Genomic DNA, 14,935 nt, shown 5'->3' with positions numbered 1-14,935 from the left:
GATTTTTGTTGATTTAGATGTGTTCCTCAAAATCGATCTGTTTTACATTTTTTGTTAACTTTAGTGAGGACGGACCGTATATACACTCTCTTTTCCAAAAATAATATCTTTGTTGATTTAAATTTACTCCTTATTCATTTTTGACATTCACGTTTAAAATGGTTGGTAAAGGTCACTACAGATCATCATACTTAAGGAAAAATTTTTTGTGTTCTTAACCTGTTAATTTTTACAATTTGTGTATATTTTTGGGGAACAGGATAGTATGTAATCGATGAAATGAACACTTCTGATTGAAATATTAAAGCTTTTCAACGAAGTAAATATTTGAGATGTGTTATTTCTGACTTTATTATTATTGTTGGTGTTGTACATGATTCTATACATTATTTTGATTAGTGTTTCAAGCTCTACACATAATGATCTTTGTTGATTCAAGTTTATTCTTTACTCATTGATTTTTTGACATTTATGTTTAGAATTGTTGGTAAAGGGCAGTACGGAATTAAAAGAGAAAAATTTTGTGTTTTTAACTGGTCGATTTTTACATTTTGTGTAAGTTTTGTGGGAGTGAATGAATGAATGAATGAAATAAACATATATTTCAGTTTACTAGGAGATAAATATACATTATTAATTAAAACTTTTGCCCTAGTAAACCCCGGAAACTGCCAAAGTTAGCAGAGCTCGAAGTATGACAGCCACCGTGGACAATACAAAACACACAACTTACACAGACAACACTACAAAACAAGACAGACAAGCGAAAAAATGTGAAAAATATTGCAATTGCAAATCCCAAGAAAAAAGTGGTGTGAAAGTGATTGTGAACAATAGTAATTTTAGGTATATATAAATTAAACATAATTAGACAACAATGTATGCTTTATTAGAGATTTAAGTCTATGGAAAGGGAGATCTAAAAGTCTTATTTCAGGTAAGGTATTTTGACAACTAGACCATGATAGGACACTTTGATGCCTAATGGATTTGAAACCAAATGCAGAAGTACGAACAGCACTCAAATTAGTAGTATTATGAGAGTGAGAGAAGTCAATTGAAAAGGTACCAATCAGAGGAACAGGTAGATTGTTGTGAAATAAATTGTAAATAAATAATACATTTTGCAGTTTCACAGTATCTGTGAATTTAAGGATGCCTAAATCTTTATAATATTGGTTTGCATTTGTTCTATGGTTGGCAAAATTCATAAGACGTAAAGCACAATTTTGAAGGACAGTGATTCGGTTCACTTGTAAACTTATGGACTGACCCCAGACTTGGGTGCAATAATTTAGATTTGAGTGGAAAAGAGCATTATAAACTGACAGAAGAACATCCATTGGCACATAATGTCTTATTTTTGCAATGATTCCATTAACCTTTTTCAATTTGGTTGCAACTGAATTAATCTGGGACTTCCATCCTAGGTTAGAATCAAGCAGTACACCAAGATATTTTATAGTTTCACTAGGAAAAACCTTTTGACCACCAATAGAAAGCTTAACTTCACAGTTAAAGGGTTTAGAGGGATGTCTAAAGAGTATATATTCCGTTTTACTAGCATTAAGAGATATTTTGTTAGCACTGAGCCAGTGCCAGAGGAATCTAAGATCAAGATTGACTTTTTTGACGAGGGATTTCAATGAGGGATTAAAATGCAGCAAGTTTGTATCGTCAGCAAAGTGATGAACTAGGGAAAATTTTATTGCTTCGTGTAAGTCATTAATATAGAGCAAGAAAAGAAGTGGGCCAAGTACAGATCCTTGAGGAACACCATGCTTCATAAATACCTTATTTGAGAAAATACCTTTAATGGAGACAAACTGATCACGGTCAGAAAGATAGGATTTTAATAAATTTAAGACATTACCTCTAACGCCATAATGAAACAATTTTTTCAATAAGATTTCATGGTCAACAGTATCGAAAGCTTTTTGGAGATCTACGAAAATTCCACAAACATAATTACCTTTGTCTAGGTTGTCAGCAATTTTTTGAATCATGTTAAGCAAGGTTTGTGAAGTGGAATAGTTTTTTCTAAAGCCAAACTGTTGTGAATATAGGACCTTGTTTTTGTTAAGGAACTTATAAAGTCTATCATGAATCAGTTTCTCAAAAATTTTGTCAATATTTGATAACAATGAGATTGGTCTATAGTTTGTGCAGTCGAGTTTGGATTCTTTCTTGTGAATAGGGATGACTTTAGTTAATTTAAGTTGAGTTGGAAAAACACCTAAGGTAAATGAGAGATTAATAATTTTAGATAAGGGACAAGCAATTTCATTTTTAATAAGACTCAAAACATTATAAGGAATACTTGATGGACCACTGGACTTTTTAGAGTTTATAATAGATAAATATTTCAAAATCTCCTCTGGAGTGGTGGGTGACAGGAACATTGAATTGGGTACACTGTTTTTTAGAAACTGATTAAAGTTTTTAGGTGTGTGAGGAATTTTCTTGGGAAGGTTTGTTGCGACAGAAGAAAAAAAGTTGTTGAAAGTATTGGCTACAGTTAAGGGATCTGTGGTTATAGATTTATTAATGTTAAGTGAGATTAAATTAGATTCATTGCGACTACTAGAAGAGATTAAGGACCTTATTCCTTTCCAAATGTTACCAATATTCTGGATGTTTTTTTTGAAATAATCAGAATAGTAATTCTTCTTACTGGTTCGACACAAGGATACAATCCTATTACGATATCTTTTATATCTTTCTTGGATGTTAGACTTAATAATAGGGTTTTTTGCACACATAAAAGATTTATAAAGTTTGTCACGGATTTTCATGGATTTTAGAATACCTTTGGTCATCCAAGGATTTTGTGGTTCAGTTTTTGATTTTGTTGATAATATAGTTTTATATGGAACATGGATATCCAAAATGTCCTCAATGGCTTTGAAGAAATTGTTAAAAGATGTGTTTACATCTTTATCACCTGTACAAAGTACATTTTCCCAATTTAATGCAGAGACTTCATTTGAGAAATTGGTTTCGTTAAATTTAGACCAGTCTCTCACTTTCAGTTTTTGTGGCTTAGACTTTTCATTAGTTCCATTGATAATAAGGAACTGAGGCAAGTGATCAGAGATGCATGTTATAACATTACCAGAAATAGTGTTCAATTCATCAAGGGTAGTGAAAATATTATCTATGATAGTTTGACTTGACTCAGTCACTCTAGTAGGCAGGACGATATGAGGAAGAAGTCCAAAAGAATTAATAATATCTAAGAAATTTGTTGCATGAGTATTAGTATTTACTTGCATAATATCGATGTTGAAGTCACCCATCAGTGTCAGAGATTTTTTTTCAAGCGAGATTTTTTCCAGGAGAGGCATTAAAATATCACTGTTGAAGATCTCAACAGGCATTTTAGGATGTCTGTAGATACAACCTACAACAACATTTTTTTGGTTTTTGCAAATGACTTCAATAAATTTAGATTCTACTTTAAGTGACCTATAGGCAAGTTTATCTAGATCAACACGAGTGGTATAATTAAGACTGTTGGATACATAAAGTAATGCTCCCCCCTTTTCTCCATCACATGGAGTGTGCTCAATTGTATAATTTGAAAGTGAAACATTACTTGGGATGATTTTATCTTGGAATTTTGTTTCAGTTATACCAATGATATCGAAAGCAAATTCAAGGTTTTGGAGGAGAGCTTTAAGCTCATCAAAATGCAGACTCAGAGATGCTATATTCATGTGAAAAAAAGAAAGAGCTTTCATGTTGTCCAAGTTTAATGATGTAAATTCGTCTGTATCATAGTACCTACAGTTGACACCCTCAACACCCATATTTTCTTGTACAGTCTCGTAAAAGTTATTGAGATCATTCAAGCGGGACAAAAAAGATTTTAGTTTAGTATTTTTTGCAGAACTGGAATTTGAAAAGTCAGGATGAGAGGTAGTACTCATGTTAGTAGAGTCGTCAGAGAAAACATTTCCTGGGGGAAGAGCATTTCTAAGGCATTTTTGACAGGCCCAGTTAAATGGTGAGTCTTGGAGCAGAATATATTCACTAGCTGTAATGTTGTTACATTTGGTATGAGACCATAATTTGCAGAGATCACAAAATACTGCAGTATGGTTGTCATTCACTGATTTTCCACACACACTACAAGGGAAAGGGATTGCAAGGCACATTTTTCACACACAAACTAGACACAAAAATAAACAAAAACAAAATAATGTTAGCTAGCTAGACACAAGGGAATAGCAATACAAAACAATACTAAAGGGCATGAAAAATAAGCATTGTAAGGATGATATAAAAAATATAAAAGTTAACAACAATATTGGAAACAACTTAAACGATATAAGCAAAAACAAAAGAGAACAGAAACATTACGATCGTACAATCGTGTTTACACCGCCATTTTGGAATGCACACTAGAAATAACATAGTCTCGCTTGTAAATAAGACTAAAAACAACAACGGCTGCGCTTATTTGATTATGTTTTCTAGAATTCGAATACGAAATCAGGAAACAAACCTTTTAGAACATCTTCATGGTCTATGTCGATAAAAAGATTGTCTTGGTTTACTTTTATTTGAACCATCCCGTTCTTAGTTCTCAATTTGCTGATCTTGTTGCTTTTAAAAAGTCTATTACATCTTCCACGAATTTTTCTATTTAGCGGACAAAGACTTTCGTTGATGTACACCTTATTTTCGGGAATTTCTTTTAGTAAATTTTTCTTGCTAATTATCTTATTTACAGTCTTCCGATTGGAAAATTTAACGATAACTGAATTTCTCTTTCCAATTCTGTGACAGGCTTGTATGTCTGTTTTCGGTTCGATGTTTACGCCGATATCGTTAAGAATGTTACTGACCTTGTCCTCTAACTGACTATCTTCAATCATTTCGTCAATTCCGTCGATGTCGATACATTCTCGTCGGCTGTATTGCTGTGACTTGAGAAGATCAGTTTCGAGACTTTTAATTCTGTTTTGTAGATTGTTAGATGTTGTTTGTGAGACAGCTAAGTGTGATTCTAGGATTTCAATCCGTTTTTCCATCTTTCTTGTTATTTCAAGTATTTCTGTAACCTTTTCATTTTCTTTTTGATTGCTCAAGAAGAGAGTAATAATTTCTTTCTTGTTTAATTGTTGCAGTTGCTGCTCAGTAAACATTTTAAGATTAAAACGCCCTTTTAGTATTTTCTGTATTTTGGCTAACTTGATCCAGACATCCGTTCACCTTGACGGCCAGATACAGAATGAGAGGGAGAGGATGGTATGCAACCGAAATGACTGATTTTTCTAGATTTTGTGTTTTCCAAACTATGGCTTTTTTAAATTTTTTTATAATCTTTTAAGGGAAAGACGATATTTAAAATATGTGAAAAACTTATTTTTGTTGATTTGTGCTAACTCTTGCAGGCCTCCTTTTTGACATTTTAGAATAAAATGAGGGTTTTCAACATAATCACTTATAAGATGTACATATTTGAGATGCGTTATTTCTGATATTGTTATTATCCGTGTTGTGACTGTTGGTGTTGTAACTGTCGGTTTTGTGAATTTGGTGTTGTGAGTGTCGATGTTGTCAGTGTGGTTGTTTTAACTTTTTATCAACTAGATTTTACACCTTGCAAGCTGTTCTTTTTTATTTTGTGTAAGATTTGTGTGGAGAGTTTAATGCAAATTGATATTTAACATTTTGTGTAAGATTTTAAGAACATTTTTTTTTTGTATATGCACTGCTTACGTCAAAAAAACATCTAAAGCAACCTATTTTTCATTGACCTTTGCCTAGGTGGATTTTTCCACGGGTCTTATCGACTAGTAAATAATAATTCAGTTAAAGTACTCATATTGTTCTTTTTCACAGCTAACATTTGAAAACTTGTTTTTTTATAGATTCTATCAAGCAATTCATTCAAAGTTTTAGAGCGAACTCTGTTTCCTGCTTTTTTCAATGATCCAACACGATTAAAGAGAATATTACAAGAAATGCAATCACGTGTTAATGCATATGCTTCAAGTTCATAGCAATTCAAAAGGAAGAAATGAATTTACTTTCAAATTGTTTTTGAATTTCTGCGTAATTATTTCTTTATTTTTTAGGATTTGGTATGATTACATTGGATTTTTATACCAAAAATTGTTTTGCTAAATATACATTATTTCCAGAGCAGTATTTTAAAAAAAAAATAAGTTTGTAGAAACTTTTTTTTTTCGTAGTTTTTAAGATAATAAAAAATACATTAATTATATATGTCAGCAATGTTATTTATGCTAGTGAGTATTGTACATATAAAAATGTTTAACCACAGACTAAATTGTGTGATTTCTAATGTTTTCCATACGCAATCTATTTAAATTAACTTTTATCATGTTTTCTTCATTTAAATTTAAGGAATTTTTACCTGGTTGATCATGTACTGTGCAACATGTTTCTTTTCATTCAAAAATAATTACTGCAAATAATTTACTGTAAATTTGGTATGCTTGTCTGTGTATAACAATTCTTGAGGCAAATGTTCATTTTAAATAAAGGTATTTCCCGTATTTTCTTCAATAAACGGCCTGGGCTTTTATAAAATTTTATAAGATTTTTAGGGGGCCTTTATTAGAGAGGGGCGTTAATAAGAGGGGATTTGTAAATCTTGTTAAGAGTTGAAGCATTAAGAAATAGAAATCTATTTAGTGTTTTCGATTTGTGTTAATTAAAAGAAAAGAAACAAGAATTAATAATAACAATAAATTAATTTTTAATAAACGCCCCTCCTTCCATCGCACTAGGGGAGGGACCATTTATTAGGCAGGGAAGTTTATATCACATTTTCACTTTTGAGAGGACGTTTATTGAGGTAAATACGTTCACTAGAAAATTGTATGGCCCACCATGGTTATGTTGGTATATAATTAAAACTTAGTTCATTTGGTTGTCTTTGTACTATTTCTTATTAATTGTACTAGAGCAGGGTGTTACCTAGCACAATTGCAGAATGGTAAAGGTCCTCTTATCCTCTTTTCTCCCCCAATATATCGGCGAAAGTATGCATCTCTCTTAAAAAACGTAAAATTATTGATTTTAGTTTTGCTCGAGTGCAACAAAAATAAATATTCTATCATGTTTTTACGCTCTTTCCGGACCTGTTTAGCTGACATACTAAAAAAGAATTTCTTAGCAGCACTAGTTGCTATGTTCCAGCCATCACCCTGTTGATAGGTTGCAATAATCAGATTCCACTGTAACAAAAGCTTTACAACAAAATCAGTGTCTGGCAAACCAATCATTTTAAAGAAAACGTTTGAAAAGATAATGTCAAAATTCAAAACAAAAGTGGTAAACTTTGTCATCTACTTATTTGTATATATTTATATAAAAACATTTTTCCTCTGTTGTTGAATCCACTCCCTTTTGCCTTAATAATTACTTTTACTGTTGATTTTTCTTTAGAATAATAAAAAAAAGTTTGTAGTATGCCTCCTTAAAGAAGAAAATATGAAAGTAGTGGCATTAATAAGGTAACCTTAAATATTCATAATGTTTTTAACATAAAAACGGATTCTTAAAGAGAAAAAGTGTAGCAAATTTTTATCGTTTGTATTTAAATTCATTGAAATAAAATAATTGTTTTCAGTTTAGTTCTGACGATACTTGAAAATTTGTATGGGGTATGAAAAATAACAAAATTGTGACCTGGTGTTTGTGGCAGTAATTACAATTTAAAATTAATTTTGGGTAAATTGGGAACAAAAAAATTAGGATTAAAAAATCAAACTATTTTCAGCACCACCAAACAACCTTTTTACTACTTTTTCATTATTTCTTAAAACTTGCCAAAAACAAGCTTAACTTAGTTTTACTTACATATAACTACACAAAATAAAAAAAGGAACAAAAAGAAAAGAAAATAGTTGAGCTACTTCTAAAATTTAATAGATAATTATATAAAATCCCTATAATGCCTTTTTAAATTCCACATCACAAACATACAAGTAAAGGCAGCAAGAAACTGCCTGGTGATTTCCCTTTAACTCAATATGGTAACTCTGACCGTTTATTTGACCTCCCTTCCAGGGTTCAAAGTAATATAGTAATGTAGAGTTAGTTTGCAAAAATGTACTAACTTTTTACAACTGTGGTGTGGAAGCACTTTAGGTGAATTGCCGTTTATCCATTTATTATAGTTATTGTTTATTTTGTTGCTACAACCAATTATAATAATAGGTGATAAAAACAATTGATAAAAACTAGGGTTCACAATTTCATCATTTTCTTTGTATGATGAATCATAAAAGCGGCGTTTTGATTCGCAAATCCAAATTGTGACCTGCTAACTTAAACCCTGCCTTCGTTGCTTTTCGTAGATGATTGAGCCATGTCACCACCTTATTGCGTTTATTCTTTCCAGGAAACATTTTCCTTGGTAATGAAAATGCATTTTGGGTGTGATTCTTACAAATCAAATTACATGCTTGTGCTGTGGAGTCCCCTTTTAAACAATAATGGTACTGTGTTAAAATCTTGTAAAACAACTTCTAATTTTCCTCAGTGGAGGCAAAGATAGCTGCTTCAACATGATGCATTGTGTAAAAAATGGGCATGAAATTGTTGCACTTGCTAACCTGAAACCTAAAGATACAGGTAAATTCTTGTTATGGAATGTCATTTAAACTGAGTGAGGAGGTTTTTTGCTGTAACTTTGATAACAATATAAAAAAAAATAAAAAAATTCAGTGTTTGCTGGTCCACGTTCTACTATATTGTGTTTGCATGCTGATAATTTTTAAATTCTGAAAGCTGAAGAACAATGAAGACGTATTTGTTTTTAAAAACTTGATTGAATTTCAACATTAATTTATTAATTTTCACAAAATATATGTAAATGGTTAAAATAGCAACAGAGAACAATGGATAAGCAGTTAATTTGCGAATAAGATCACTGCTGTAACAGTTTATGACTGTCTCTTCACGGTCCGTTAAGCGAAGAAGATATGTAACATTCAATAAAGAAGATTTGTGAAGCGACTTTGAAATTGCTCACTGCGCACTTGCAAGATATTATTCTATAAAAATATTTTGACAAAAAGGTGCTTTTATTATCACTTGTTGCTGGTACTTATGTTATCTAAATAAGTCAAGAAAGATTTGTAACATGTACAAAAAGGGGTTTTAACAAACAAGAAAAAATGAATGATTGAATTAGTTACTAAATAAGAAGAAAAACAAGTTACAAAAAGCATGTGGTGCCAATGCATATTCTAACGTTGACCTTGCTAATTGTAATTTCCTTTCTAAACTCAAGATATTTTAAATTCAAGAGAATTTTTAATCTTTTCCAGATGAATTAGATAGCTACATGTATCAAACGGTTGGCCATCATGCTATCGAGTACTATGCTGAAGCTTTGGATTTGCCGTTATTTCGACGTACAATTAATGGAACCTCAGTGTGTCGAAGTGCGACATACAAGAAGTCTGCTGACGACGAAGTCGAAGATTTGTATGAACTGTTGAAAGAGATTAAAGTGTGTATTGTTAGGTTATCTTTTAGCTAGTGAAGGTAGAACTGTTTAGTGTTTCTTACTTTCTGCTAAGCTGCATTATCTGAATCACTGTGGTTTAGTTGGGGTAGTAAACCTCTAGCACAGTTAGCCTGTTGGAAGGTTCTGACCAAAAATTAGCTCTGAATTGAGGGTGAAACAGTAGAATAACTGTTTTCTAGCCTGATTGCTTTATGACTTAAGTCGTCATTACATTGCAAAGAAAGTGCTAAAAATGGCAGCCGAGACTAAGAAGAAGTTGTAAAAATTATAATTAATAGTAAATGTGTTTCTACTTTCTTTATGTTAGGAAAAAATTGAATTTGATGGTGTATCTTCTGGAGCCATCTTGTCAAACTATCAACGCGTGCGAGTTGAGAATGTGTAAGTTTGTTTCAATACCGTTCATTTTGCTAGTACATGAAGACCAGGTTCTATTTGAACATTAATAGCAATAGCTCCTAACATTTGGTGTCTGGACAAGTACGTACGAATATTTCCTCTTTTAGTGGTGGCTGCATTTTGGCAATAATCAGGCCTAATTTAATGAAACACTAAGATAAATGACATAACATAACATTATTTTGGTAATAGAATAAAATGTTTCCCACATAGTGCACTTAGTCAATCAGCTACTCCATTTCCTTGAAAATTTGCGTCAGCATTCATAAATTTTTCAGCCCTAATTATTGTCATGTACTCAAAATTTCGTTGTTGCAGACCATGCCAATGCGATTATCCATTGATATTTTTACATTCATTGAATCTGTTTCAGCGGCTTGCTGATTCTTTATAGCAGTAACTGAATTTAAAAAATGGTCAATATTTTTGTTGACTTATTTTTTGTCAATGACTTTTACGGTTTATTTTGTTTATTTTTGTTTCATTCCTCAGTCTCTTTTATTCAAGTTATTGTGTTTTCTAAAGTTTTTGCAGTAGACATGTCAAACGCCATCTTTTAAGATTTTTTTTTTACATTATTCATCCTCAGCAATCTCTACACCTTTTAATTGGACAAAAATATTTTCTCCTCATCATTTGGAATACGAGTTGAAATATTTCTACTCATTCTCAAACTGGAAGAAAAACAAACTTGAAAGGAAAGTTTGAAATTACCAATGCGCGTGCTCAGAACGTTATCTTTTCGAAACCTATTAAGCAGAATGTGGCGTGGTTGCAGCTCTTGCACCCACGCCACGCAGAAAAAAAGTTTTTTGTCTATTTCATTCAGATAAAAAAAGAATATCAATTTGTTAATTTCAATTAAAGAGCGCGAAGAAAATAGACAACAGTGGCACGCATGTGCATTTAGAGTATTTCAGATTTCTCATTGGATCTCTTTAGAATGGAGATAGAAGAACACTCTTATTGTTGAGTTTATTATTCAAATTATTTTCTAGTGGAAAGTTTTTGTAACAGAAAATTTTTGACCAAATTATTTGTGAAATCCGCCTTTTAGCGTTCATAAGGTTGTTTGAATTTACAAGAATTTTTTGGTCACTAGCGATAGTGAAGTGACCTATAATTTTAGCATCTGTCCGTTCGTATAATGTCACAGCTTTTCTCTAGATTAGTTCAATTATTAGTTTTTTCTAATTTTGTGCACAAAGTTACTCATTAATAAACTAGTCGATAAGGCTCATGGAAAAATCCACTTAGGCAAAAAAAATAGTTTTTTAAGGTGTTTTGCTGATGTCAGCAAAAAAATCAAAAAAAAATTGGCAAAATTTAGTTTATCCGTTGCCTGTATTGTGTAGAGGTTGGAACGCTGATTAAAATAATGTATTATATGTTCATGATGTAGGATCATATGTTTTCGACGAACTCCTAAGAAAGTGCCAAAGTACGATTTTTTTTTTTGAAATTTGTGTACCCGTTGCCTTCATCGTATAGGTCTTGAAACGGTAATCAAGAAAATGTGTAGGATCGTGTACTTTTAAGCAACGTTTACGGAAATATTGTGGTTTAAATGTTTTTTGATGACGCCATCAACCAGTCCATTTCGAAACGAATTCGGGGACCCAGGTTTGGGAAACTTACCCAAATCGGTCTGAGGTGGTCCCTAGTTACCACGCGGTGAAAAATGACTGATGTCACCACCTCATTTCCAAGTTATTTGGCCACACAGTTTTAAGTGTACTGTAATGGCTTCATTAATTTAAATTAAGATATTGCTGTTAGAGTAGTAATTCACGTTATGCCGTAAGTTTAGAAAATTTAAGATTTGAGACATGTTTTTTGGCGACATTAATGGAAAATGAACACACCAACTTTGCCTGTTACAGACGTATTATTTAGATTTTTTTTTTAAAAAAATCATAATTGTACTTATTTGGGAAAAACCCTAAAATTTTGCTGAAAAAAATGTGTTTTTTAGTTTTTCTCTAAAAATTATAATTATTTGTTAGCAAAGATCATTATCTACGAATCTCATTTGGTCTTATATGAGGTAAAAATCAAGTTACTTGGCAACACCCCTAGAACAGCCCAAATTAGCTAAAAATAGTTTTTTTCACATCTTATTTAAGTTTGCCACAGGTTTCTTCCAGATCCGTTCTTCAGATTTTTTTCATAACGTTGATTATCAATAAATGCTAGAAAGTGATAATTTTTAATTTTTTAACAAAAATCATATTGAGGGCAACAGGCCATAAATTAACCCAAATTAACCATGAATAAGGCTTTCATGTTTATCTAAAAATTTCATTTTTTCATTGTTTATGCTCATGTGTGACCATTAAGATCTAAACTTGTTTCAATATTTACTCAGGTATAGCCAGGGATTGTCCAATCTCTACTAAATTTTATATCCAAAAGTATTGGCCATTTTTTTCTCCTAATATGTTAGCACCATAATTTTTAATACTGAATGTCATTCAAGGAAAGCATACGTTGTTATCAAGGATGTAATTTTGTGTTAAATATTGTTTAAAATAAATAAGAGTGAACTGTACAGTGTCAGCATGTTTAAATAAATCTGCTAAGAAAGATTTTTTTTGCATTGTTTTATGTGTCAAAATTATTATAAAATAAGAGTTGGGATAATGAACAATTTGGGGTATTAATTTTTGTTGTAAGTGTAAAACTTTACTAAAACCCCTTTTTTGTTAGCAACAAGCCCTAAGGCGGGTTTCCACTCAAACGAATGTGGTCGAATCGATCGACATCAATCAAATCGATTTATGGCGTTTTTATTAAATTTGGTTTCCATTTAAATTCTACCATGCTTCGATCGATGGCCATGGAGCGTCTCTGTTGACAACTAAACGATTTTCGTATTCTGTCATCTTTTCAAATTTTTCAATGCATTTGTTGTGACTTTGACATAATTGGGTCAACAAATGTATGAAACAATTTCGTAAATAAATTTTAAAACAAAATGAGCTTCCCCCTTGGCAATACTGTATTAATGATGCTTCTTTTTAATTTTGCTGAGAATACGGTAACATATATTAAGCGTATTACAGATGGATCAGAAAAGTATAACTTACCAATTGTTCTCGAATAGGACAATTTTTGACCTGGTTATATACATAATATAACGTGGATGGTAACATACATTGCATAGATTAAATCACATTCCAATTTCAAGCATGTTTTTATCTTCCACATAGATGTTCACGTCTTGGTGTACAATCACTTGCATATTTGTGGCAATGCAATCAAGTTGAACTATTAGAGAAAATGATGGAATGTGAACTGGATGCAATACTGATTAAAGTAGCAGCTTTAGGTGAGTTTTATTAGATGATTTTTGTGCAGAGTATAAAGTGTACTTTGATCACAAAACACAATATTTAGTGCTATACAGTCACGAATCTGAGCAGCACAATCTCCACCTGAAACTGAAAGTGGCGACGATTCAAGCAAAATTTAGTGGTTGAAATCATGAAATTATCTCATTCATTTCAGCACTTCCTTTGCCCATAAAATTTTTATAATAGTTTTGCCTTAACAAACAGGGCATGCAAAAGGAAGTCTAAATATTGTGCAATATCAAGCCCTTTGATACGTGTGCCTTAAGGCACCATATACCAGTATCCTTTATTCGTAAACAAAATCATCCACATCTTAACTAATTTAAAGTGATCCCTAGGTACTTTTACAATTTGGACTCACCTAAAAGATTTTTATGAGAATTAATATATTCACTTTTGTGAAGAGTTCATGTAACCCTGTTATATCGTTTTTTAAATTAGTTTTTTTTTGCCACCTCACTGACAGTTTTAGAGGTGCCATTCTAACACCATTTGAGGTGGTGTGGGAAAGTCCTTGTACAATCTCCTAAAATGGCGTCTTTTTCATACCGCAAGGGTGCCTAGCGACGTAGCACCATTAAGGGTGCCAGACTAGCGCAGTTACAGAAGCTAATATCTATGTTCCAAACAGACATGCTTCCCGTATCTTACTATATAATTGCAAATTTATAAATTAGTACAACGAACAATATATTATTATTTATCTTCCACCCGTAAGAAAATTGCCATGTCAAATATTTTTAGATATTTGGTATAGAATATTTGACACTCCTTTATCATTTATTAGCTGCAAGGAAAAACAATTCAATTAATCCTTAAGAAGAGTGGTGGGAAAAAATGTTTGTTGTTATGGTAAACATTACATTGTTAAGCTTTTTTATTAATTTTAAAATCTTTTTTCTATTCTTTTTTTTTGGAAGAATGATAAAACGTATACTGGATATACGGTGGGAATTAGCTACTCCTACTGGGCATCCAGTGCAATTGAAACTGTTTAGAAGTATTTGCCCGAAACAGTTGCACTGGTATCTACTGATGAGTCATCAGGTTTTTTCTTATTCATTTTGCTGTTTTTTTCTTTTTTCAAAAAACAGGTTGCATAACGGTACACATGGCATAACTTTCATTCGGAAATGGTTATTCAAATATAAACTAGAGGCCTTTAGGCCTTGAGGTCAGCGCGACTGAGAACTTTAAATGTGTGAGTGAGAATTGTTTATCCACGAAAGTAAAAAGAAAATTTTCTTCTGCTTCAAGATAGTAAAATTTACCCACTTTCCTCTGAATAACGATATTAGTTCAAATATTGTCTCACTTCTTATGCTTGGTTTCCACTGCGAGATAGCGTGAGATAATTGGCATATTACTGGGCACGGAGAAAGGAAGTACTATTTCTCGAAAGTTCAAATAAATAGGAATCTGACTTTTCAATTTGAATATTCCCGTTTTCAGTTGCAATTGAATTGGGCAGTTCGTCTACTGGTGTAACCTAGGCAGACGTAAAGATCATTCCCTAGTGTCAAAATACGATCAAGATCCCATTCAGTCCAGTAACGCACAGACGCAATAAAAGGGTAACAGATGGCCCACAAAGCATTGCACACGCATTGGCTACCCGCTGATTCTCCAAATCTAGAATGACCTTGATGAAATGAGCCCA

At 32.1% G+C, this 14,935-nt stretch overlaps 2 protein-coding genes across 2 annotated transcripts in view; both read left to right on the top strand.

The window, feature by feature from the left end:
* LOC130630185 (HAUS augmin-like complex subunit 3) overlaps window positions 1-6,981 on the top strand; it is a 61,704-nt gene extending 54,723 nt beyond the window's left edge. Inside the window, exon 15 of the mRNA XM_057443581.1 lies at window positions 5,883-6,981. Coding sequence (XP_057299564.1) covers window positions 5,883-6,014 — 132 coding nt within the window. The 3' untranslated portion in view covers window positions 6,015-6,981. The remainder of the gene's footprint in view (window positions 1-5,882) is intronic.
* A 294-nt stretch (window positions 6,982-7,275) lies between these two features.
* LOC130630184 (uncharacterized) overlaps window positions 7,276-14,935 on the top strand; it is a 34,655-nt gene continuing 26,995 nt past the window's right edge. Inside the window, exons 1-6 of the mRNA XM_057443580.1 lie at window positions 7,276-7,314; window positions 7,429-7,496; window positions 8,528-8,619; window positions 9,318-9,502; window positions 9,828-9,901; window positions 13,132-13,250. Of these exons, the coding sequence (XP_057299563.1) occupies window positions 7,291-7,314; window positions 7,429-7,496; window positions 8,528-8,619; window positions 9,318-9,502; window positions 9,828-9,901; window positions 13,132-13,250 (562 nt within the window). The 5' untranslated portion in view covers window positions 7,276-7,290. The remainder of the gene's footprint in view (window positions 7,315-7,428; window positions 7,497-8,527; window positions 8,620-9,317; window positions 9,503-9,827; window positions 9,902-13,131; window positions 13,251-14,935) is intronic.

The sequence above is a fragment of the Hydractinia symbiolongicarpus genome, chromosome 2 (assembly GCF_029227915.1).
Source record: "Hydractinia symbiolongicarpus strain clone_291-10 chromosome 2, HSymV2.1, whole genome shotgun sequence".
NCBI classification, from domain to species: Eukaryota; Metazoa; Cnidaria; class Hydrozoa; order Anthoathecata; family Hydractiniidae; genus Hydractinia; species Hydractinia symbiolongicarpus.
The sequence above is the reverse complement of the archived record's forward strand: the minus strand, read 5'-3'. Positions and strand labels throughout refer to the sequence as shown.